Below are 16,389 nucleotides of genomic sequence, written 5' to 3' on the forward strand. Positions count from 1 at the left end.
TCTGCATTGAGCCCTCTACGACATTTCAATATTCGCAGTGGTTACTCAGTTGAGCTGGTCAGACTGAGGCTTACTTTTATCCAAGTCAACTACGACTACGTGACTCACTTGACAACAAGTCTGTATTCGATGTACAGAGCCTGATATGATCAGTAGATATCTGGCAACGGAAGTTTCCTCAAGGTCATATTTGTGAATAATGAGGATACATTATATCTATCCAAGACTCGACCATCTCATCTAGGTAATTCATATCGTTGGTCCCATCATGCAGTACCTAACCTGTACTTTATGTATCAACGCCTCGTCAAGAGCCCCTTGGGTAGTCTTCAAAACGCCAAAGCTCAGACATTACTCCATCATACATCTACCCGCTTATTAAAAATGCACGCATGCTAACCCAAACCCTCCTCCCAAAAACAAAAAAAAAGCATAGAAACGAATCATCACCAACCAGACGCCTAAGACATTTTGGCGCCGACCTCTTCCATTCCGTACTCATCCCACTCATCGTCTCCTCCAAGCTTTCTGCCTACCCAGATACCAATGGCTGTCGCTAGACTGCCTACCAAAAACCACCCTTCAAACCAGCCATCGACAAACGCAGGGCTCAATGCACCTCGCAATACACTCCCGACTGCCGAACCCAAGGCAGAAGGCAACTGACTGCGTAGCAAGAGAGCGGCGGAGATGACATAAGTTGCTGCGATCTGTCCAACAACCAGTGCCAGATTTGCTTGAGCTTGACGCAGTAAGCCGGGTGTCCACTTGGCAAAGAGGTGGAATGTTTGGACGACACTGTTGGCGCTTGCAACAAGAATGACACCGCTAAGAGCAAAACTGATGAGCCGCGCCCATGCGAGCTGGTCAAGCTTTGGGTCCCAATGTCGAGCGAGGATACTCAAGAAACGGTTGATAGGATCAGTGTTGGCAAAACTTGACGTGGGTGAATAAGCTCGGCGAATAGTCGTGATTGTAGTGGCGCCGATACGGTACAGACAGTACAGACTGAAAAGTTGCGAGGGGACAAGGAAAAGTCGACCAAGAGACGTAGACGCACGAACTGTTGCTGCACGATGACTCTTGAGCAGGGACACTCCGGATGCCAGGTTTGCTTCCATAGTCTCGAGACCAGCAATCTCCAATCGTAGAGATCGTATTTCCGCTTCATCGCCGGTTGGCCCACGCAGAGAGCCCATGACTTTACCAACAAGACCGCTTCCCTTGGCAGAGGATCCAGTCTGCGCGCCAGAAGTCTTTCGCTCGAGATACTGTAGGCGATGGCGTTTCGTAAGGAGCATCTCATTTGCTGTGTCCCAACCGGCTTGTTTCCTTGCGACGTCAGCGTCCGTGACGGGTCGTTTCCTTCGAGCCGTAAGATCCATAAATGCGTGCCACGGTGAAGAAACAGCAGCAAAGCCAGATAGCAGGGCCATCAGTGAGATACCAACGACACCAATACGTTCCAAGCAGCCGCGCGTCAGCATATCCGACAAGCTTCCATTCCCGTTGCTCGTCTTGCGCATCGCACCCTCTGGAACGGCCTGGCCAACAGACCAAAAGGCAAAAAGCCATCCCATGAACAGAGCTGCATGTAGTCCCCAGGTAAATCGAGGTAGCTTTCCCTTAGCCGTTCTTTGAAAACTCCATCCTGCGCTTGTAACAACTGATCGACATTCCAGCCAAGGCACCAACACAACCAGAAGGAACAGCAGGCTTGGTACTGTTATTCTCAGAGCCAAATTTCTGGAATCCGCGTTCACGACCTCAATTATTTCATCCATGATCAGCGCGCCGAGTGTAGCGGCCAATCCAACAGTAAGACCAAACGTCCAGGCTGCACCGCGCCGTCTCCAGCTCTTGGCACCGTGTTCAGCATGGACTTGTCGCAGACAAGCTGGCGCATGTGTAGGCAGAACGTGGTCTTCACCGTCGCGGGAGTCGGCATCGGTACTTAATCGAGGGAAGACATGGCGGACAACGAGGATCGATGTCGATATGCAGATAAAGAGAAATGGGAGGGCAGAGATGGACGAGGCGAGAGTGACAGGACGGGGAGGTATTTCGCAGGCATCTTCGCCGCAGCGAGTAAAAGGCCACATGTTGAGAGAATTATGTCGGTTCTAATGTGATTATATCGTTTGGTAGGTTGTCAAGGTCCGGCGCGGGGCCATGCAGATTGTATAGGAGGAGTATGTCTCCCTTCGTACGGCGTAGGCGAAAGGGTTGCTAGTATTGTCGTTATGTCGAGGCGCAGTAATTCTCCCTTCAACTGGTATTGCGGGCGCGGGTGCTACACTATAGGTATTGAATTGTGTTAAATTGAAACACGTCCCTTGGCCTTAACTTAGACCGAGGAGCGATGCGATAAGTCGTGTTGAATGAATCTAGCAACGCCACTTTAGGTTCTTCTCTGGGTCTTTTGTTTTTGAGAAGGTACAGGTCACCAGCGCAAATCGACTTTGAACTCGTATCGATCTTTGGCTTTGTTGTACTTTCGTATCAGGTATTTAAAAATGGGATTGTTAGCCCCTGGGTCTGGGGTTAAAGACTGAGAAATGGTGGCTTACGTCGTCGCATCCATTTCCCTGTTACAGTGACGTTAATCTGCCTCAGGCCAAAACTTCACTTCACCTCTGTTGCCGACCTAATGGAACTCAGGGTCCTGTCACTCACAACTTACATCCTTGTTAATAGTTTACCATTGGTCGATCGACTTGATGCATATGCATTGAAACGCAAAACATCAATCATGAGCCGCACCTCTGGCTATCAAAATTGGCCGTGGGAAGCACAAGAGACGATATTAATAGATCAGTTAGTTTATGCTGCTTAGGCCAGATTACTCAAGTTATTTATTTTATTTCTCAAGACTTTATGAGACTAACATTTCTGCTATCCCCGCTAGCCGCAATCAACGATGCGAAACTTCAATGTGATACATGTCACCTGTTGCGTTCCAAACATACTGCAGTGTATCGGATATCTTTAGCGCTGAAACCATCTACCGCTACTGATGAAATAAAGAGCCCCGGTCCTTGAAAACAGCATTGTTCATTCATGAACCTATTCGAAATATCCGAAATATCTGAAACATCCTAGGATACAATTGATTATGACTTCCGAAAGCACATCGCGGGTGCATGCTGCTAGGCTCCTCAACATGCAGCCATCTGCATTGCCATTGGCATTGTTGTCATTGTTCTAGTCACCTCCACTTCCACCTCTAGGCTCGCGGCCAGGTTGATCTTGCGCCTCCAAATCGATGCTAGACCTTTGGTCCCGTGCCGGCGCGTACGCTGGAAGACGATTCTCACTTCCCAGTAAGTTGTTCGTTGTGTTGGTATCCTGACCGGAAGATCCATCTGCGAGCTTATCTTTAACGTTGTTGTCGTCCTTTATCACACCACTCGCCGTCTCCGATTCCATGAAATCTCTGTCCGATTTAGGACTATGCTCAGGAGAATCGAAATCTCGTAACCGGTCACTTTCAGGAGGTCCGGTCATGTGGTCTTGGCAACCGTCTACCTGCTGCAATCCGATTCCATCCTCATCAGTTCCCGACAGCTGGTTCCGTTCGTTTTGCTAGTTGGAATCTGGCCGCGGAGGCGAATTGGCAGGCGCTGTAGATGAACTTGTCATAACATTGGCATTGCTTTTTGGGTCAACAGCTACAGCCTTTCCTGCGCCTTCGGATTTGTTTGGTGTAACGTAGCTAGAGTTGCACGAAATGGGTATCCTGGAGATCCTCTCCAGAGGATGCTTAGTAGTTGATCGCTTGACTTGTTGGTGTGAAACTTTGCCGATGTGTTCGAGACCTTCATCTCCACTATTCCCTTGCTTATCATGTGTCCCTGAGTTCTGTTCGCCCTTCATCTTCTATGATGTACCTTTCTGGACCGACGGGGTATCGTCTTCATCGTCTAAATCGTCGTCCACCTTCTTCTTCAACGCCTCTGCTTCACCGACCTCCATCTTGTGGAGCTGTTTCAGTTTCTCCTGATCCAGAGCCTGTTGCCCACTGACAACTTCGAACTCCCCAGAGTCGTCATCGCTGTCGTCGTCATCATCATCATCGCTTTCTCCAGCAGCACTGGCATCATCCTTAACCAATCGTCGGTTCTCTGTCGCTTCACTGGGCGAGCTGACAGTGACAGAGCCTTGTGGTTTGACGTTAAGCGCTTGGCCATGGTTGAATGGCTTGATCGTGGGATCAAAGGATGCAGGCAACCCCAAGGCGCGTGCGACTTGATGAGCTTCTTCATCAGGAGAGTTTTGAATCTCAAGTTCGTAGGTGCTACTTGCCTCACTATCGGCTTCGTGCTTTCCAGAAGTCGCGGCCAACATGCTCACATAAGTCTGTCGTGAAGAGTCGTTGGCCCGCTTAGACTTTTTCTTAACGCGCTTCTCTGTAGGCCGAACCACGACCACAGGTACAGGTGAGTATTGGAGGCAGTACTTGGAAAATGAATTGCGCGTGTTGACGAGCCCTTGAAGGCCACCAAGTGTACGTCCTCTGGTTCCCACAATGAGCATGGCAGGCTGGTACATCTGGATCTTGAGGGGTTGTCAGCCTAGGAATCTCACAAAAGAAGGCGTTTTGCTAACGTACCAGAACTTGGAAGGTTGTATGCAATTTGCCAACGGCGTATTCTAGAACGAGGTTGATGGCCCTGTTATTGCCATTACGGTCAAGAATGCCCCGCATAACCTTATCAGCATCTTCCCGGTATTCCCTATTCGAGTAACGCAATTCCTTCTCGACTACGCGTACGCACACAACTTCGTCGCCGTCATCGACAAGCTCTTCCAGCAACCACTGCAAGGCATAATCAGAGTAGGCATGCTCGTCCACTCCAACCATGAAGCACCGGGATCTGCGCCTGGCCTGATATCCCTTGTGTCGAACATTGAGCGTGAGCGAAATGGCATTATTCTTGGTCGGTTCGCCGGTTGGAACATTGTCGAATGCGACATGTTTCTGGAACCTATCGGGCGGGGTCTCGGTTAGCGTCGCCATGGGTGCGAAAAGGCCACAAAACAGAGGCAAAGAGTAGCAATAAAGGGTTTGAAAAGTGACAATGGGCAGGGGAGTGGTATGAGAGAAGAAGAGGGTTGTCAATGGCGATCGTAACGGAAAGATTCGAGAGCTCTGCGGGAATTTGGGGGCTGACAATCTGCTAATAAAGGTGGCTGTGATGAAGATGGCCTGACGATCCAGACCAAATAAGTGACGAGGAGAGTAGGCGAAGACCATTCATCCCCACGTCTACGGTAAGGTTTGTCGCAGACAGCGGGGTAACCATAAATAATAGTGGGAGCTCAGTGGTGGAGTCGAAAAGGTTGTTGTGAGGAATGGCCCGGCCAAGCAAATCAGTTCCACCCAGTCCAGGACCAGGACATGAATCCATCTTTGCAAGAGAGTATCATAAATGTGAACCCAGTCGCAAGCCTTGACGGTGATGGTTAACTAGGTCGCGCTGGGCGAACCTTTTTGCATGTTGCACTTGCTGGAAACAGTTGCTCAGTGTGGGGACGCATTATCGATGGTCGAAAGTCTTCCCTAGCTGCACGCGACACGTTCTTGGCATGGCGTCACATCCATCTCCAATAAGACCGTTTCGGACTCAATCTGACCAACTTTGGTGCAAGATAATAATCGATTCCGGATCAAGCAATTCTCGATTTATGCTTATAAATGTCTTCCGGGGTTCAACGCTCAAGCTGCTGGATGCAAGCGTATTGAGTTTGGTTCAGGTAACGTATCGTTACAAGCGAGATTAGGAGTCAAATTGAGAGATTGAGATTGCAACAAGTGCCTTCACAGTTTGATAGAGGGGAGAAGAGACAAAAAGATACAACATACCTTTTATGATCAGGGGAACTTGCACGTATACGACTATTGCTCATTTGCTGAGGCATTCCCTGTGGCAATTTGGGATTGGTCATTCGACGAAAGGAAACAGAGCCAGTGGAGGACTTCCTTTGAACCATCGTGTCTTGGTTCTGTGTTGGCTTTTGGTCGCTCTCGCGGCTTGAGCTGCGATCGGGTCGTGCATCGGGTGCGAATGAGATACTTGACTTGTGTGCAGAGGAATCATCGTCACTGGCCCTAACACTAGTATTGGATCCATCGACTGTGTTTGAGTCTGGGAAATAGTCGGCCTTTGTGCCACTCGGAGGTGAGTCTTGTGGTGGTATAATAGTTTTGGGAGAAACATCAGAGTCGGTGCGCCTAACTGAAACAGGCATTCTAGAAACGGTGGCCATACTGCTCACGATGCAGCGTTTCCAAGGATGCGATCTCGAGCGGACTGTAATAAGCCTTGTGGTTGAGTCGGTGGTCGGGCCGGTACTCTTATCGATAGATATGACTATCGTGAACGAACGTGTGTAAGTTTGGATGATAGTTAAATGTATCGATGCCTGAACTCGATAATGGCTAGTTTGGTTGAAGAAGAGAGAAAACCGGAGATAGATGGGCTAAGGAGCTTTCTAGATGATGAAGAAAGAAAGAATGAAAGCTCGCGCTTGCACAAAGTTGAGTCTTGGTCAAGTACTAAGGTACGCAATGCTTTCCTACCTATGTCGCAGGGTCTGCCAAGATGTAACTGCCGCCAAGACGGAGAGGCTAACTAGATGACGAACAAGCCTGGCTCGGCCTGGCTTAAGAGGAGAAGCCGAATCACAAAGAGCCGGGGTAAGGCAAGAGTGGATGGCAAAAGCTTAGGCCTGAGGACTCAAGATTGTGACGTCTTAGGTCGATAGTAACGCGGGTTTGTTGAAGTTGAGGAAAGAAGTGAGCTCCTAGTGATGTGGATGCGGGCGCAAGTAGAGAGACGGACAATAGAGCTTTGAGAAGGAAGTACTGGCGGAGATGGCGGCTGGGGGGGAAAGGTACGAGGCGAAATGGTGGAGAAGAGTGCTCTTTACAGTTGCTTGGACAATCTTCCGAATTGTGGTAAGTCAATCGGGAAAAAAAGCACGCCTGTTGTGCGAAAACGAAAATTATATTTCGTGATGGTTATGGTGTTGTAGCCTACCTGCCTGGTTCTTTGGGAGAGCGGAGCTGGCAGAGTAGTGATGACAGAAGATGGCAGGGACAGCGACAACGGTTGTCACAAAACGGGTGGGTTACTGTATATAAATAAACCGAATGATGTAGATTTACGGTGAATCGATTATTTATTTATTTTTGTTCGAGGGTCGCGTGGAGATGGTGTGGGCGTCTGCGTTTATGGCCAGGTTAGTTGCTTTCGCCGTTTGTATTGTAAGTGGACGAGGTGAAGCCACAGTCGAGATTTGAGTGGCAGCCAGAAATAAATAAGATTTTAAGGTTAAGGTTGATACCAGATCAGCAAAGGTCGAATGAAACTGTCAACTCTTGCTTGCCTTTGACGGTATAAGATGTAGGAACAAAAACAAAGACTGGGGACTCTGGAGAGGAGAAAGATTTAGGTTTTCACTACCGCTTCCTAAGGCCGAGAGGGAAAAGGACAACAGATGTTCTGATAGCTTTGATCCTGATCGCATAAAGGAGGGTAACATCTGAGGAAACCAAGAGGATTTAGACGGTGCCGAACGGATCGGCCCTTGGTCCACGTCAAAACAGACGTGTAGGCCCGAAAGGGAGGGTGAAATTAAACTGGGCAGCAACACGCAACACATACAGTACTAGCACCCGAGATTTGAATTATGACATGTTACAGAGAGTGTACGTGGAAACGAACGAATAAACCATTAAAGGGGTGAAATCCGATTCTCTGTCAACCATATTTACCACAAAGCAGACACACAAGGTGGGATCAAAGTTAAAGATTAGGTGGGTAGAGATAGTGAATGTGCAAAACGCACAGCTGACGTATCTTACTTTACCTACGTCAAGTCAGAGGTAAGTAAGCCGTTGCAGTACCGCTCTTCAGGGATTGGTTTTCTGCGTGTGACAAACTGCAGGCCAAGACGTAGCTCGATTTACCAAGCTGCAAGAAACATGTCTTGTCCGTGCTGAATCATTGGCTGGCCAGGATCAACGGCATGCTACGAGTAATAAAGACAGCCTATACTAAAGTCAAATCTCGAGATTACCAACGCAAGAGGGATGAGGGGAAGCGAGAGGCCTCTTTCACTTTATCCAGAGAAGAATAGGAAATGAACGACACGCGAGCAGTTGGTTAGTAGGTCGAGGTATCACCACAACCCACTCACACTGCACTACACTGACGCTGACTGGGATTTTGATCACATGGAAACTCTCTCTTGATTCTATACTGGAATGAGTAGGGCTACCTTGCTTACTGGGTTTTTAGATATCCACTTAATAAGGGGGCGTTTAGTTCGGTCGCTTTCCCCTCACTAATGCCACCTTGTTTGGTTTTGGGCAGCCAAAAACGCACAAAGATTTTCATTCATTCATTCATTCATCCATTCAAAGTTGAAGCTCACTCGTCTTTTCGTACAGAGCCAAGTGCTACTGCTACACCAACAGATATGAATGTCTTGGCCCGGCATTAAAGTCCCGAGTGACTCTTAGCTGACAGACTGCCAAGAGCCACTTACAATATTCGTACATGTATCTCCGTATACCTCTGTGTATGTATCCTAGCGGCGTTGAGGATTAATTCTTTGGGTACGATTCAAATCCATCCATCCCTCCCGTCCGCCCCGGACCCGAGTGGGGCGGGCTTATCTACCCTACGCAAAGCCCACTACGCTCGGGCTTTCAGTGGAGGACATCCTCTATCCGATGCGTGGGGCCGACTCAGAACAGAGCCTCTAGATCCATCCAAGGACCTCGTTTACGAACAGCCGAATCAGTTTCAACGACACTAGAAACGGTTTCTTGGCTAATCAATGTAGCGGAATCCATTTCTGGACATTCACACACTCGATGGTCCAACTCATGCAGGACAAAGAAGCGAACCAGAAAAATATACCAAGTGCACTTGACTCATCTCGCCCTGCCATTTCTTTTGTGAAACTCTTCACCGCATCGTCTTGTCGTACCAGATTAATTATTTAGCCACCAGCTTGTATCGTGTATCCTTTGTACAACTGCCCAGCCAGTCAGTTTTCGTATCAAGACCACATGAGGCTCCTTTGGTCTTTCAGCTGTCAGATCAGTTACCAGACCTGCATGCTCTGCCCTGTTTCTTGGCATTACCCCAGAAAGTAGGTATTATTAGGGTCTTCTATCACTTACACCATCGTGAACCAAAGTACGGTAAGTAACACGATGAAGAATGGTCTGACCCAGGAGGTACTTTTGGTACGTGGCGGTCAAGTAGCTTGACATTACGGATAGAACTTTCATTGCTTTTGCTATTGGACCAGTTGGTGTTCAGCCGAGGCTGTCATGTCATGCCCTACCAAGGTATCGTTCATGAGTAAAGACAGCATCAACACATCAAGATATTCAGCATCGCTGTGAGGTAGAATTGGAATTTATTAAGTACAATCACCCGAAAATAGATAAAACTCTTGGATCTATACAATCGATAGCTATCTGGCCTAGTCAGCATACTTGAGGAGCAAGTCGCATCTCTAGGGACTTGTTCGAGACAATGAGGGCCAGGAATGGGAACAAGTGTACCACAACAAAAGTGATTCCAAAGCTATACACGGTATGTAGTATACCAATACCAAGATGTCTCAGTTTCTTGCTAGTGACCAATTCTATGAGAGCCGGCACGTGCCAACTTGGCCGTGGTATTCGCAACCCTCCAGATTTCGACGTATCTCAAAGCCGCCGTGATCGTCTTCTCAATAATTTTGAGTTGACTTCGTTAAGAGGCTGTTGGTACCAAGTAGCCGAAGCCACTGACTACGTCCACGTGTTGGGCTTCGTATACAACATTGACCGGTCTGAGACTGTTGTTCGCTTCGAAGTCCAGAACCAGACTAGTTCTTTGGTGTTCTTTGTTGGCTTTGCTCAAGGTCGAGCGGATAGAGTCTGAGCGGCGTGATGATGATGATGCAGAAGGGACTTGACAGACACCCATCCCTAAAAGGCGCAACAGGAGTGTTTCCTTGGTTTAGTACGCAATGAGTTGTGCGTATCTGAGCGAATAATATCTGGAAGCTAGGCATTGCTTAACCTGTTGAGCAATGTACAACAGATTCTTCAGTGACTAGACACATTCCACGTAATGTTCAAAAATTCAATCAGGTTGATGGCTGGCACAAGTTATATTGACGATGTAATCTTACTTCGTTAGGATCATGATATTGATTAAATGACTTTTGATTCCTTTTATTCTTCATAGCCTTTTCAAAGGCCCTCGTACCTCTAGGAGGAAGTCCCATATCTCTGCCGCACATACAGCCAAACCTGAGAAATTCTCAGACTCTTGCACGAGCATCACCAACTCCGAGACGCCTTTGCCATGCTATACATCCAATCAAGTTGGCCTGCATAACCCCAGGTAATGATTCTCCTGGCCCTGGGCCGTTGTGGAGTACTCAGCCTCAGCGCTTTATGCGCTGTTGAGGCTCGGTTCGAAGACCCCACGATTTTTTGAGAAAAAGTGACTAGCCAGTTCTCTCTAAAACACCTCAGTTATAGGTGCGGGACAGGTTTCGGAGATACCAGTCCACAAGCTTTCGTCCCACCTTGGCCTCCGAGATATGAATAAGGTCCTGTAAAATAGTTAGTCAAATGTCCAAACTTTATTCTAGAGCGATAACTTACGCCTTGGAGAGCATAGTCAAGGTCGCTAACATTGACAAGCTCGCCGTCAAGCAGACCCTGGTCCTGCCAGCGCAATTGCTTAGTTCGCTGCTTAGTAACCAGGAGCCATGATCGAAGCTCCTCGGGCTTCACCTCGAGGAAACCAGCAAGCTTGTTGAGGTCCATGGTGGTGTAAAGGCGGAGGTAAGACTTGATGGTAGGGCTCCACATGTTGGTCTTGACCTCGTCCATGAAGACAGCGAGGTGGTGCTCGACGGGGTCGATGTTGGCCTCGGGGTTCTCAAAGTCTGGGGGAACGGGGGAGATAAACTTGGGGCACGCTGTGCGGAAGAGCTCCTCAAAGATGGGGAGGGACTCAGGGCCACCGCGCTGGAGCTTGAGAAGCTGGTCGCCGTACTTCTCACGGAGGGCGCTGTGGATGGTGTCGTCCAGGCGAGTAGGCTGGAAAGCGACACAGATGGCGATGAGAGCATACATCTGCTCGTTCTTCTTAGTGATAGAGTCGTACTGGGCGCTCTTCTGGAAGTTCTTGGTCCTTGAGACGTAGATGAGGATGTGGCTGAACATGCGGATGGCATCGGCGTAGCGGTGCTGCATCATGTAAGAGAAACCAACATAGTAGTAGGTGGTGAAGTGGGCAGCCATAACACGGGCGAACATGGCCTTCTTATTAAGCTCAATGTCGTCGAGTGTCTTGAGTGCCAGGCTAAAGTCACCAAGGAGACAGTGGACTCGGAGAAGACCAATGATGGAGAAGTAACCCAACATCTTGTAAAGGTTCTTGTTGCCGTATTCGCCGGCAACAGCTGCAGGGTCCTCTCCACGCTTCATGGCACCGAGCTGCTCGGTGATCTGAGATCGTTGGATGAGAGAGTACAGAACGTTGAGAACACTGTAGCAGCCCCAGGTGTTGGGGTTCTCACGGAGAGCCTGACGCTCCTCCTCGTTAGTTGTTTGGCGGGCAATTCGCATTCGGTACGAGGAGAAAGAGTTAAACTGGTAGATGAACTCATCGATAACATCCCATGCCCAGTAGTACTACAAACATATGCATTAGCCCAATCCAACCCAATATATACGGCTCCGGGGAAGACCAACAGAAGGGGGCTCGAGATCGACGGGTCCCTCGGAGTTCAGGATGAAGTGGAACAAGCTGCAGTAGGCATCGTAGCTCTGGAACTTGGCCTCGAGAGGCGCCTGGAAGTCGAGAGGCTGAGCAGCCTGGACAAGTCGGCTCTGGATGTCATCGGTCTGCTGGGCGAGGTTCAGGGAGGTGGTACGGCTGAGATCATCACCATCCTCGTACTGAACTTGCTCCTTGTACTCGGCCACAAGAGCCTCCTCCTCGACGTCGCTGTCGTCATCGATGGCGCGGGCCGGAGCCACGCCGTTTTGGTAAGTAGCCATCGTGTCGTTTATATTGTCCGAGTCGAGTCGCGCGTCGTCTCGCTCGTCTCGTCCAGTCGTCACGGTGAAGGGGGGGTCAAATTTTATCAAAAGCGATTTTTTTGGTGAACTAAGGTAGGGCTTCTGTTTGGCGCGCGGGGTCGGACGCTTAGTCATACGATTTTGAGTGGGGGGGGGAAGGATGGGATGCGGCGACATCAACCTTCAAGGATTCGCCTTTCAAGGTTCAACTATTATTGCCGGATAAGGAAGAGGAGCTTTGATGTTCAACAGCATTTTTTTGAGTATGTATGAGTCATTCTTAGTCGATTTGCAGATATATCGACAAAAAATCATGCATGATGAAAAAGTGAACTTGCTGACCATAGGTGTTTAGTTTCTGATTAGATTAGTCACATTATAAGAGTAACGGCTGGAAAACTGTATCGTTCACAATTACCGATTACTTATTTAAAGGGCGACAAAGTTTCTATCTATCTATCTCGTTCTGGTTGGCACAAAAGACGTTTTCTCCCCATATCCATATTTAGAACTTTTTTTTTTACTTGGGCCATTTTTACATTCCTACCTTGAACCCCACCATCGTCACCTACCCTACCGTTACTTGCCCAAATCACTGTCGTCATAATGCCTGTTGTCACCCCGGACAAGCTGGCAAGTCTGCAAAGACAATCCAGTGATATTCGAAATGTGAGTTCATCTTGACATGATAAAGAATACTCATACTAACAGCTTGTAGATTTGCATCTTGGCCCACGTTGACCATGGCAAAACTTCACTTACTGATGCTCTGCTCGCCACAAATGGCATCATCTCACCAAAGCTGGCGGGAAAGATTCGATACCTTGACTCCAGGCCTGATGAGCAGACTCGAGGAATCACAATGGAATCGTCCGCCATCTCACTTTACTTTGCCATGCGTCGGAAAGCAGCCCCCGACGCTGAGCCTGAGGATAAGGAGTACCTCGTTAACCTGATTGATTCACCAGGCCACATCGATTTCAGTTCAGAAGTCTCAACAGCCTCAAGACTGTGTGATGGCGCTGTTGTGCTTGTGGATGCCGTTGAGGGAGTCTGCAGTCAAACAGTCACTGTACTTCGCCAGACATGGACCGAGAAGTTAAAGCCTCTTCTCGTCATTAACAAGATCGATCGACTCGTTACAGAACTTAAGATGACACCCGGAGAGGCATACATCCATTTGAACAAGCTCCTAGAACAAGTAAACGCTGTGCTGGGAAGTTTTTTCCAGGGCGAACGTATGGAAGAGGATCTTAACTGGAGAGAGAGAATGGAGGAGCGAGTCAACGCAGCGACAGCAGCCAAGGAATCAGCCATTTCCGATCAGGTCAGCGATTCAGGAGAAATCTACTTTGAGGAGAGAGACGACGAAGACATTTACTTTGCTCCCGAGAAGAACAACGTTATTTTCAGCAGCGCCATCGACGGCTGGGCCTTTACTTGCAGACAATTCGCCGCCATGTATGAGAAGAAACTGGGCATCAAGCGTGGAATCTTGGAAAAGGTCCTATGGGGCAACTTCTACTTGGACCCCAAGACGAAAAAGATCTTGGGCCCCAAGCATTTGAAAGGAAGAAACCTGAAGCCTCTGTTTGTGCAGTTGGTGCTTGAGCCAGTATGGACAGTATACCAGGCAACAGTAGGAGGTGACAATGGCCAAGGAGACAGGGAACTGCTGGAAAAGGTTACCAAGTCTCTCGGCATCAAGATCACTCCTCACATGCTCAAGTCTCGCGACCAGAAGCTCCTCATGAACACTGTCTTCGCAGGCTGGCTTCCTCTATCAACGGCGCTGCTGGTTTCCGTTATTGAGTCCCTTCCATCACCTCCAGCTGCTCAGGCTGCACGACTTCCCGAAATGCTAGAGGAATCGCCAGGAGCTGACCATATTGATCAAACTATCAAGGACGCCATGATTTCTTTCAAGCACGAAAAGTCCGACCCTGTCGTTGCCTACGTTAGTAAGATGGTGTCGATTCCCGAGAGCGAGCTTCCTGAGAACAAACGGCGTGCTGGGACTCAGATGAGCGGCGAAGAGGCTCGAGAGCTTGCACGCAAGAAGAGAGCCGAGGCAGCCAGAGCTCAGGCCACGGCCGGTGAAAACGGCACGGAGAGCATGGTGACTTCAATGGATGCCATCAATCTTGATGACTATGCTCCCGAGCTGGAAGAGAAGAAGGTCGACCCTGAGCACCTCATCGGATTTGCTCGTATCTACTCGGGAACACTGTCTGTTGGTGATAAGCTCTACGTTATCCCTCCCAAATGGTCACCCGCTGAGCCCAATGCTGAGCCTGCGCCTCAAGAAGTTACTGTCACTGCGCTTTACATGCTGATGGGACGAAACCTGGAGGCACTCGAATCGGTTCCTGCCGGTTGTGTCTTTGGTATTGGTGGTCTGGAGGGCAAGATTCTGAAGTCTGGAACATTGTGCAGTCGTCGTGAAGGCGCTGTCAACCTTGCAGGTGTCACCATGCTGGGCAAGCCCATCGTTCGTGTTGCACTTGAGCCTGTAAACCCTGCCGATCTTGACAAGATGATTCAAGGTTTGAAGCTTCTCGTGCAAAGCGATCCCTGTGCAGAGTATGAGCTTCTGTCCAGCGGCGAGCATGTCTTGTTGACTGCTGGTGAATTGCATCTTGAACGATGCTTGACTGATCTGCAGGAGCGATTTGCCCTCTGTGAGATTCAACCTGGTGCTCCAATTGTTCCCTACCGGGAGACAATTGTCCGAGCAGAAGAGATGCGGCCGCCAGTGAACAAGGAGCTGGGACGTGGTGCCGTTGTTGCCACAACCAGCTCCAAGCAAGTCACGATGACCCTCCGTGTACTACCAATCCCTGAAAAGGTCACCGATTTCTTGGTGAAGAACGGTGATGCAGTCAAGAAAGTCTATGACCGTAAGGCGGAGGCGGGAGAGGAAGGCGAAGAAATCGTTGCCGAAGCTGAAGTTGCAGCAGGCAACACCCTGTCTGTGGAGGACTTTAAAAAGCAACTTAAGGAGAAGCTAGAGAAGGGCAAGGGCAGGGAGGTCTGGAAGGACTGCATTGACAAAATTGTGGCTTTCGGGCCCCGACGAACCGGACCTAATCTTCTTATCGATTCTACTGCGGATGGTATCTTTGCCAGGGCTTTTGCTCCCGAGATGGCTGTTGAGACCGCTCCTCGCGCAGATGAATCTCTTCACCCTAGTCATCTGACTGACAAGATCTCCTACGCCTTCCAGCTTGCTTCAGCTCAAGGTCCTCTGTGCAATGAGCCTATTCAAGGCGTTGCTGTTTTTGTCGAGGATGTTACTCTCAACCTCGCCGAAGACGATTCCTCAGCTCGTGATAAGCTCGGACGTCTGACGGGCGAACTTATCAGGACTTTCCAATCCTCCCTTCGCGCGGGATTCCTGGATTGGTCTCCCCGTCTTATGCTTGCTATGTACAGTGTCGAGATTCAAGCGTCCACCGAGGTCCTCGGTCGTGTATATGACGTTCTGACTCGCCGTCGCGGCCGCGTCAACGCCGAGCTGATGAAAGAGGGCACACCATTCTTTACAATCCAAGCCCTGGTCCCTGTGGCCGAGAGTTTTGGTTTTGCGGACGAGATGCGCAAGCGTACCAGTGGCGCAGCCCAGCCGCAGCTTATTTTTGCGGGATTCGAGATCCTAGACGAAGATCCCTTCTGGGTCCCCTTCACGGAAGACGATCTGGAGGACCTTGGCGAGTTTGGTGACAAGGAGAACGTGGCGAAGCGTTACATGGATGGTGTAAGGAGGAAGAAGGGGTTGCTTGTCGAGGGAAGAAATGTGGCTACGGATGCAGAGAAGCAAAAGACACTGAAGAGGTAGACAGCCAGTCAAACAAGAAGGAATAAAATTATGCATTCATGCTTCAAGTCAGGCACCAGACCGCCAGTGGGGAGGTTTCATCAGCTGCAGGTGTCCTACTGTGGCCATGAACGACGGATCTCGGTGACCCTCTTCCGGGCATGAACACGTCGTATCGCTCCCGGGTATCACGATGAGTTTTCAAGACTCGTCATTCTAGTAGAATGATGCAGCTTGATATCTTCCACTAACCTTGATTAACTCGGGCATCGAGATGTTCTCATCAAATCCTCCTCGTTGAGATCAGCGATGACCATCAACTGTCTTCAAAACCTTGGAGGGTTTCTGTAACTTCCAAGTTTTTCAACTGCATGGCTTGATCCACGCTGTCATTGAATTCTGGCTCGATTGATGCCTTATCCTACAATATAACAGTCCCCCACTCTCATCTTGTTGT

General features: G+C 49.2%; 6 protein-coding genes across 6 annotated transcripts; 1 reads left to right on the plus strand and 5 right to left on the minus strand.

Moving 5' to 3' along the window:
• Positions 1 to 461: 461 nt before the first annotated feature.
• EDB82DRAFT_422136 (Abscisic acid G-protein coupled receptor-domain-containing protein) lies at positions 462 to 2,102 on the minus strand (the record flags this gene model as incomplete). The annotated part of the gene is made up of 1 exon (XM_025731146.1): positions 462 to 2,102. The coding sequence occupies one exon, from the start codon at positions 2,100 to 2,102 to the stop codon at positions 462 to 464; it is 1,641 nt and encodes a 546-aa protein (XP_025590201.1).
• A 918-nt stretch (positions 2,103 to 3,020) lies between these two features.
• Positions 3,021 to 3,689, minus strand: EDB82DRAFT_37124 (uncharacterized protein). Its single transcript, XM_065607567.1, has one exon. It carries the CDS (start codon positions 3,505 to 3,507, stop codon positions 3,205 to 3,207), a length of 303 nt encoding a protein of 100 aa, XP_065465476.1. The 5' UTR covers positions 3,508 to 3,689; the 3' UTR covers positions 3,021 to 3,204.
• Positions 3,690 to 3,879: 190 nt separating this feature from the next.
• Positions 3,880 to 5,020, minus strand: EDB82DRAFT_426085 (uncharacterized protein; the record flags this gene model as incomplete). The annotated part of the gene is made up of 2 exons (XM_025731145.2): positions 3,880 to 4,557; positions 4,613 to 5,020. The coding sequence occupies 2 exons, from the start codon at positions 5,018 to 5,020 to the stop codon at positions 3,880 to 3,882; spliced, it is 1,086 nt and encodes a 361-aa protein (XP_025590200.2).
• A 699-nt stretch (positions 5,021 to 5,719) lies between these two features.
• Positions 5,720 to 6,252, minus strand: EDB82DRAFT_470726 (uncharacterized protein; the record flags this gene model as incomplete). Its single annotated transcript, XM_025731144.1, has 2 exons — positions 5,720 to 5,819; positions 5,867 to 6,252. The coding sequence occupies 2 exons, from the start codon at positions 6,250 to 6,252 to the stop codon at positions 5,720 to 5,722; spliced, it is 486 nt and encodes a 161-aa protein (XP_025590199.1).
• Positions 6,253 to 10,551: 4,299 nt separating this feature from the next.
• Positions 10,552 to 12,094, minus strand: EDB82DRAFT_543182 (translation initiation factor 3 complex subunit L; the record flags this gene model as incomplete). The annotated part of the gene is made up of 3 exons (XM_025731141.1): positions 10,552 to 10,635; positions 10,688 to 11,725; positions 11,786 to 12,094. 3 exons carry the CDS (start codon positions 12,092 to 12,094, stop codon positions 10,552 to 10,554), a joined length of 1,431 nt encoding a protein of 476 aa, XP_025590197.1.
• Positions 12,095 to 12,721: 627 nt separating this feature from the next.
• Positions 12,722 to 15,953, plus strand: EDB82DRAFT_423178 (P-loop containing nucleoside triphosphate hydrolase protein; the record flags this gene model as incomplete). Its single annotated transcript, XM_025731140.1, has 2 exons — positions 12,722 to 12,784; positions 12,834 to 15,953. The coding sequence occupies 2 exons, from the start codon at positions 12,722 to 12,724 to the stop codon at positions 15,951 to 15,953; spliced, it is 3,183 nt and encodes a 1,060-aa protein (XP_025590196.1).
• Positions 15,954 to 16,389: the final 436 nt, after the last annotated feature.

Source organism: Fusarium venenatum, assembly GCF_020744135.1.
Source record: "Fusarium venenatum strain MPI-CAGE-CH-0201 chromosome Unknown EDB82scaffold_1, whole genome shotgun sequence".
Lineage (NCBI taxonomy): Eukaryota > Fungi > Ascomycota > Sordariomycetes > Hypocreales > Nectriaceae > Fusarium > Fusarium venenatum.

Coding starts and splice junctions, on each gene's coding strand:
- EDB82DRAFT_37124 (XM_065607567.1), bottom strand. CDS start 3,507: ATGACCGGACCTCCTGAAAGTGACCGGTTACGAGATTTCGATTCTCCT.